At 39.3% G+C, this 8,557-nt stretch overlaps 1 protein-coding gene across 5 annotated transcripts in view; it reads left to right on the plus strand.

The window, feature by feature from the left end:
- The window catches only part of PARP11 (poly(ADP-ribose) polymerase family member 11), a 37,856-nt gene extending 32,090 nt beyond the window's left edge, over positions 1 to 5,766 (plus strand). For all 5 annotated transcript variants that reach the window (XM_080810476.1, XM_080810473.1, XM_080810474.1 and 2 more), the window contains 2 exons: positions 2,544 to 2,695; positions 4,200 to 5,766. In XM_080810476.1, coding sequence (XP_080666602.1) covers positions 2,544 to 2,695; positions 4,200 to 4,516 — 469 coding nt within the window. In that variant the 3' untranslated portion in view covers positions 4,517 to 5,766. The remainder of the gene's footprint in view (positions 1 to 2,543; positions 2,696 to 4,199) is intronic.
- Positions 5,767 to 8,557: the final 2,791 nt, after the last annotated feature.

Here is an 8,557-nt window from a genome sequence, read left to right on the forward strand (position 1 = left end):
TCTAATGCTCAGCCAGCATGGAGAACCACTGGTCTAAACCTAGGCGAACGTACCTTGGTCTGGAGCCCGAAGTTATTCCTGTTGCAATTTAGGGCACATGGCAACTTAGTCCTTTTGGCTAGTCCCTGAGAGGGTGGTTAATTTTAAGATATCGTTGAGAAGTGGGTGCTGCCGTATTTTCCAGAAGTTCAGAAGTGGCTGTCAGGTTGGACCAAGGTGGGCAGGGTCATGAAGAACTTGGTGTGGTTTGAATCCTGTGATATTCCGCAAAGCTTTAGCTATAGCCCAAGAGGTCCCAGAGCTCAAAGTTAGCCTTTCCAGAACCCCAAGATCATAGTATGTCACGAATCTCCACATTTCATAGGTGCCTTAGTAGTTAGTACTAGAATTAACTATGCTGTGGGGATGCAAAGCTTTGCCTACCCCAGCCCACTCTGCCTTCTATGGGGATATATGCCACGTCCAATCCAGTGACTGAGCAGATTTTCAGTGCTCATACTGTGAGAGACTCAGGTGAATTTTCAAACCAGAAATTATTCTAATCTGTGCCTGAGAAGTATAATGGTGAATATCCTGATTTTAGAGTGGTTTCTAGTCATTACAGTTGGCGAAGCTTGAACTTAGGAAGATGTATACTAAAATATCTACTTAGGAAAAAACAGTATAGATTCACAAATGCCCAGCTAAATAAGAGAATTACCATAGTGGTAGATGACCAAGGCCCTAGACAGTATAACTGGGTTTTTTCTACAAAGTGGTTGACAAACATTCTTTTACTAGTTGCAAGATAGAGAAATGTATGCTGGGTGATAGTTCAAAGAGAAAAATTAATACCCAGTTGAAAGTCTTGGGCTGAGAGTAACTTGAGTGGCATGCTTGCTTTCTTCTTGAGCCCTTCAATATTTTTATCAGTAATTTGGATGAAAATGTAGAGGGCTTGCTTATCACTCTTGTGAAAGATTTAACATGAGACGGTGTAGCCTATTTGTTGTGTGAATGAATCACGAGTCAGAAAGACCTTGGAAGATTGAAACAGTCAAAAAGATTTGATTATCTTTTTTTTTTTTAAAGATTTTTTCTTTGCTTGGAACAGCAACCTGTATGTATCATTAAAAAAAAAAAAATGTGGTACCTGCAGGTCTAAAAAAGAAAGTCAGCAAATTTGTTCTCAGTGAAAACATGCTGGGTTTTTCTGAAGGACCTATTTGTTTAATGCACACTCTTCTAACCTCATGCTTAATGGTCAAAAGACTGTCACCAGTAGACCAAACCACATACGTTTAAGTTTTGATACATGTTGCCGAATGACTCTTGAGAAAGACAATTTCCACTTCTCTCATTTAAATGCAACTGTCATTCCCCCACAAAGTCACTAAGTTGCATGTTGTTTATAAATTACACATCTTTAAAAAATTGCTTTTCAAGATAAAGTTTAATTGAAATCAATCTACTACATTAGGCCTATAAATCAGCTTTACAAATATAGCCAGCCAAAAAGAGGTCTGGTTTGAGAATTGGAGGTTTGGAGTAACTACAAAGTCATGCCACTGGTAAGCCAGGAGAGCTGGTGGTGGCTGATGATATCTGGACTCTGCTTCTATTTCTTACTGACATTTATAAATTAGAAGATATCCAGCAGATTCTTGTCAACTAAAGGCTGTCCAGGAAAGAAAAAGGCCTGGAAGCTATGCAATATGAGGCTGTTTTCAATTTGTTTGTTTTTTACTGTTACAGTCAGTCCTGTATTGAATATCTTTTTATGTGTAAGAAGAGATTTGTCCATTGGGAAGTGGGTTGAAGTGGATGGCTTCATGTTCCTCCCAGCTCTAAGATACAAAATTCACTTCAATCTAACCAATGTTTTCTAGTCTCTGGAGATAAAAAGATTAGGGCATGGTCCCTGCTGAAGGAGTTCAGTATTTAAAATGGAATGGGGAGAAATCAGAGAGGAGATAAATCACGAGACTCTTGACTCCGGGAAACAAACTGAGGGTTGCAGAAAGGGAGGTAGGTGGGGGTATGGGTTAACTGGGTGATGGGTATTAAAGAGGGTGCATGATATGGTGAGCACTGGGTGTTATACTCAACTGAGGAATCATTGAACATTATATCAAAAACTAGTGATGTACTATACTTTGGCTAATTGAATTTAAAAAAAGAAAAGAATAAATAAAGACTGTGACCTTTATATTATTTAATTGTTTGTAGTGTCATTTTTAGGCATCTGTAAAGCTTGGCTGGTTTAGGCAATCAGTTAAACCTTCACTATGATGGAACATCATCTGGGATAGCTATAGTTTTTGGTATAATTTTCAGTCTTAGGTCTCAGTTTTAACTAATAATTTTTTGGTAAGATGATTATGTATTCAAGAACATTCGAGATTATTTCTCTTTCAGAGTTGCTTTGTCCATTTATGATTTATGTTAAGGAAGTATTTTCTGTTTCACCCTTTGTGTTGAACTTGGCTCTTCTGAAAATTTGTAATTGTGACTTATGGTCCGTTTCTCTGTGTGTTTTGTGCCTGGGTATATTGTGTTTTTAGGAAAAAGGCTCAGCTCAAGAAAAAAAGAGGCGTGCCTCAGATTAATGAACAAATGCTCTTTCATGGTACCAGCAGTGAATTTGTGGAAGCAATTTGCATTCATAACTTCGATTGGAGAATAAATGGTATCCATGGTGCTCTCTTTGGGAAAGGTAATTATCAGAATTCCAGGTCTCGTTGGAGTCCTCTGAGAGATTCTTCTCTCTTTAGAGATTGTTTCGTAAGTCAGGAGTTTGATAGTCATTAAGTTAAAAGTTACTCTGCTAGGTTCCTTGCACACCCTCAGAATTTCTGAGCCACAGAAAAGCCACTTCCTGCATGTACAGGGTAGAAGTAAGACTTTGACACCTCCTTCAGATTAAATAGCTCCCGCAGTCCCAGTCATTCAGGTGGGACAATCATGTCCCAATTAGCTGATTTTTGCGTTACACTTAATTTCCATGTATAAATCCTTTCCATGGGTAAGTCTCTATAATAAACTCTTTTATATCAGATATACAGAGTACTATAAAATGCATTCATTGCATTGTGGACAGGTCTAGGTACTAGTACTTTTTGTTTTGATTTTTCAAAAATGGTAACTAGCCATATTAACGAGCAATGAGGAATAATGGGGGAATTCCTCACCTTTTTCTAAAGTTGTGAAAGTCCAAGCTCTCCATTTTATGCCCATGACTCAAGGAAATTTTGGTGAGAGATGAGGAGAAAAGATAGGGATGGGCATTTATTTTTTTGGTCCTTACTTTGTACCTTATCTCCCACAAGAGAGCTGGCTACTACTTAGGATGGAGACATGCTACGTTTTCCTAAAGTAGATTAATTTTTTAAAATAATTACTGAAAAGGCCATTCTATTGATTTAACTACAGGGATGGGAAAAGTGTTGCTGTTAATCCTGTCAGTACGGCGTAATCTGAGACTTGGCGATTCATTTCCCAAATTTTTTAGAGTAAATATTGCCTTCATGATGTCAGTCTCCTACGGCTACCCTTTTGGAAGAGTTGATGCTTTATTGAGTTTTCAGATTTCGGTGACAAACCTGTGTGAAGTTGTTCTTCTGAAGTGCTCAGATAGGAACAGCACTACACTCTTCAGAAGCCCTTTTCGTGGTTATTGGGTTCTGTTATCTCCAGAAATATTCTTGACTTGTCACCCTGTAACATAGAAATGTGGTTTCTTGGGTTTTGAAGTAATCTCTGCAGACCAGTCATTCTCACTGTGCTCAGCAGAGTGCCGGTGGGTGCTGGACGAGGGCCGTGGGCTGAGGAAGGCAGTGGAGGCAAATAGAAATGAATGGGAGACCCAAGCAGCTCAAACTCAGGTCTCACCACACGCTTACTCACAGGAATAGTTTGTCTGTGTCTTACATACTGGATTTCTTTGTAAGCTTTCTTTCCAAAACGGAAGTCTGGTCACTTCATTTTGGTGGGAGTAGGGGAGGGTGTTGATGGCATGGAATGGTATAAAAATTTATAAAAAATTTATCCATGGATTTCTGTTCTCTCTCAGAGATCTATAGACGAGGAAATTCCACATCTATTTTCCTTAGATGATTCCATGTGTCTATTCCCCTTACAATTAGAGTGTTTTTGCTTGTGTTTCATATATTCTTCAGAGTAATCCTGGCTTTTTTTTTTCTTGGTCCTTTTCGTTTAAGGAACCTATTTTGCTAGAGATGCTATTTACTCCAGTCGCTTCTGCAAAGACGACATAAAACATGGAAACACATTCCAAATTCATGGCGTAAGCTTGCAACAGCGGCATCTGTTTAGAACATATAAATCTATGTTTCTCGCTCGAGTGCTAATTGGAGATTACATAAACGGAGACTCCAAATACATGCGACCTCCTTCCAAAGACGGGAGCTATGTGAATTTATATGACAGCTGTGTGGATGATACCTGGGACCCAAAGATCTTTGTGGTGTTTGATGCCAACCAGATCTATCCTGAGTACTTAATAGACTTTTATTGATTTCACTTCCAAATCTCAGTGGTCAAGGAAGTTCTGTGCTTTTTTTGCAGGAAGATTTGCTCTCCTGTCATCTAGCCACTAAATGTTCACTATCTGATACTTTTGAAACAGATATGAAAAAAAAAAGTGGCCTCCATATAAAAAGACATACTGACTTTAAGGTTGGTTTTTTGTTGTTTTGTTTTTGTCCGTTGCTCGTAGTCTTGTTTGTTAAAGATTGATACGATACTGTTGCCATTTGAACACAGAGGCGAAAGGTAGCACTCCAAACTGAATCAGCTGAGTCTCAATTACCGTGATCATTCAGAGTGTGTAAAGTTTATGTGTGTGTTATATTTATTCATATATATGTCCAAAAAATAAAAAAAAAACAGACATAACTGTGTCCCTTCAGAGGAATTGATCCTTTGTAAATTGAATCCTGACATTATTATCCACCAATCAATACATTGTCTTGTTGGTCTTCCAAAGCGGGGATTTAAAATCTCAAAGCAGGCTGAGTACCGTGGGAGAAATCAGAAATAAAAATGTTATTTACCAAGCTGCCAGACCAACCAAAAGGAGAAAGTCAAGGTAGAGTGTCCAGCTTCTGATTGCCCAGGGGAGCAGAGTGCAGTCTGAGACTGCTGATGTCATTGTCTTATCTCCTACATCAGAACTGACAAGTTCCGCAGACTGTAATTAGTCCACAGTTCACCCACCAGGGCTCTTGAATTCTCATGCCATGACTTGCTCCACACAGTGTTTACTGCCTCTTCAACATGAAACACTTACTGCTTTTCCAAAACTTGTATTTTTCCCTTTGCTTTGGGGTCCCTACAATAATTACTTGTAAGATTCCTTATCTGCTCCCCACCACACACAGCTATTCAACAGCGATTCCTACTACTCACATTTTTAAGTTGGATCTCCCCATTTTGAATCATTGCAGAATGCAGGGGGTGCTTGGAACAAATCTGGTTTAGTCTTTTGAGTAGTAAATTGACAATCTGCTAACACTTAAAAAGTTAGATCCAGTTCATAATCATGTGTAATGGAAGTTTGTTTACCTGTTCCATCTGTTTTGCTATTATTCTATTCTAAAGAAGAATAAGTAATGTTGGAACAGCTTCCTGCCCCTAGAGGTATTCTGGCAGAGGCTAGACAATGACTTGGCAGAAATGTCATACAAGAGTTCAGGTGTCAGTTGGAGGAATTGGCCATATGATGGTTGAGTGTTTCCCCACCTTGGTTTTCCATGATTCTACCTGAAAAAAAAAAAAAGAAAGAAAGAAAGAAAGAAAAACATACCTGTATCAAGCCTTGCCAGAAAACCTTTTCCTAACTCAGTCTAATACTGAATTCTCTCTCCATTATCCTCATTCAGTTTTGAGTGAGAAGTTGTGAACACAAGTTAACTTTTAAGGGAAAAGCCAGTCAATGTTCCATGCCTGTGTTGTTCATTTTAGTCATTTGCATTGGGAGAACATCTAGAAATCATAAAAAGGAAGCATATAGACCAATATTAGGCCTGGTAATTCTTCAACTGCCATATATCCCCAGATTTTTGTTGTAGCTCAGAATACATGAAACTGTACAGTTGAAAGTAAGTAGTACACAGGAAACTGTTATGTACAATACTTTGAAACCAAGCAGCAACAAAGATTTCCTGACTTAGATGTGCACATTAAGAGCCAGTTTACATGAAAGGCTGTGAATATTTATGAAGAGCCCATTTTAGAAACATGCAGAGATTATCATGGAAATAATTGGAATAAAAGTCACCAGACTACCTTGTGAGAGATAGCAAACTATTGCTCTAGATTCATTCACAAAAGAACAATGTTAGAGACATTAGGAATTCAGATTTTGAAAATCTTTTTATTCTATTTATTTGTTACTTACACACCAAAAAAAAAAAAAAAAAGTTACAGTAATCCCTTCAGTATGGCTCTCCTTTTTTTCAATTTAACACCATTTCACTTCCCATCACTGAAACGGAGTAACTGTTGTAGCATTTGGGAGTTATTCTTGTAGATGTGCAGATCTTATCTCGAGTTGTGACTAAAAGCCCAGAGTTGAGGTTTGCAAGGCAGTCTGTATGAACTCTGAACTTAACTAGTTGGCTCAGATGTAGTAAATAGAATGGGTTGCAATAGACATTGTAAGAAAGAATTCTGTTTTTCTTGTCTGACAAGGTACTGCCAATTCTTTTATAATGAAGAACTAATTTTGATAAAATTTTCAGTGTGATAGTGTGGCATTAATTGATATTAAAATTCATTTGATTTTGATCAATAGATTGAGTTGAGAACTCCTAATTAGTATATAATAGACTGGACACAACCATCTGTCCCCTTTTCCTCTTGTCCTCACATAGTATGCGTGGCGAGAGTAAAGAGAACCTATTCCAGATTAATGAATAAATGATTTTTAAAATTATACATTGAACAAATTCCAGCTGATAGTGATTTTTCTTTTCCACTTTGATGTCAGCCTCAGGGTAAAAAAAATGTGTTTATAAGAAACAGTTTCATAAATCTTGTGGTTATGAACAGGAAGTTTTTTATATTAGTGCAACTTTCATTTCTAGACTGTTATGGTGATGCTAAAGCATTTGGAGCCATTTTTGATATGTGAATATATTGTTTTTACATGTGGTGATTAAAGCTTTCCGTAGCAGGGCTTGGTTGTCTGTGTATGCCATATATTTGTTTCTGTGATTTCTGCGTCTCATCTCCACCTTGCATAACTTAAGCCTACATTTGCAGCTTGAACTTAATGGGCCCTTGAGAAGTCTGTTCCCTCTAACTCTTATATAACCTACTTACAGATGGGGGGAAGTCTCTTGTTCTTGGTTTAAGTCATTGTGAGCAGCAGCTAATCAAATGATCAGTGAGAAAATAATTTACTCTGCTATTGAAAATTCCAAAACAGTTCAAGGCCAAGCGCCTACAGACAGTGTCCTTTACTCTCGGTGTGCTCCCCCAGCTCAGAGGAGCAATTCTGGGGGGTGTGTCTACATGCATCTGAGGAGCATGCTTCCTGCAGTTCATCCAGCCTCCAGCCACTCCTGGTATGTCCACAGTAAGTTTTGAAGCAAGTTAGACATTTTATTTGATCTTCAATCTTTTGTTGGCAAAAAAAAAAAAAAAGAGAGCTATCCAAAGATGTCTTAATTTTACAGGTGAGAGACATGAGAGACGGAAGGATCAAGGCTTACCTGTGGAGGAGAGACAAGATGGCAAAAGAGTAGGGGCTCGTTTCATCCGGTCCCTGAAATTTTAGCTACATATCTATCAAATCATTCTGAACACCTATGAATTCAACCTGAGATGTAAGAAAAAGAACTGCTGGAATTCTACAAATAGAAAAGTGGCCACTTTTTGCAAGGTAGGAGGTGCAAAGAAGTGAATCTGAGAGGATATATTGGAAGATAAATGGTGGTGGGTGGGGGGAGTCTCCGTAAGCCAGCTACCGGAAAGTGATAGAGCCCCGGAGACCTAAACCCGAACCTTTAGAAATCTGCTCCGGTGAAAGATGTCCCTGCCTTAAAGGTGCTCAGGTGGTGAAATGGGGCAGAATGCTAGGTGGGAGAGTATGGTATCAGGATCCCCGGGGTCACAGAAAGAATGAGGGTGCTTGAGCCAGCAGAGTTCCCAAGCATTGAGAGAGGGGAAACCAGCTATGGTCAATGAGCCCAGGAGGGGGCTCTAAATCAGTTTGCTCTAAACCCAGAACCATGGCCTGATGGGGCAGCCACTCTGCCTGTGGGGGCCCTGCAAAGGTCAGAACCATGGCAACCCTCCTTCCCCCAGGAGCATTGGCATGAGTGTGAACTGCAGTAAGTCTGCAGAGTTTGGTGCATACAAAAGTGAAGACTGCTTTTCCCTGAGGGTTTACTGAAGAGAAGGGGCCATGATCTTTCACCTTCAGGGCTGGAGAGTGGGGCACTGCCATTTTTATTTTCATCCTCTAAAGGGGCCTGAAAGCCTTTAGGGAACAAAAGCCACATAGAGCAACCCCAAACAGCCTACACAGAGCCTGGCCCCCTGGCAAGGG

This window comes from Martes martes (assembly GCF_963455335.1).
Source record: "Martes martes genome assembly, chromosome: 8".
NCBI lineage: Eukaryota > Metazoa > Chordata > Mammalia > Carnivora > Mustelidae > Martes > Martes martes.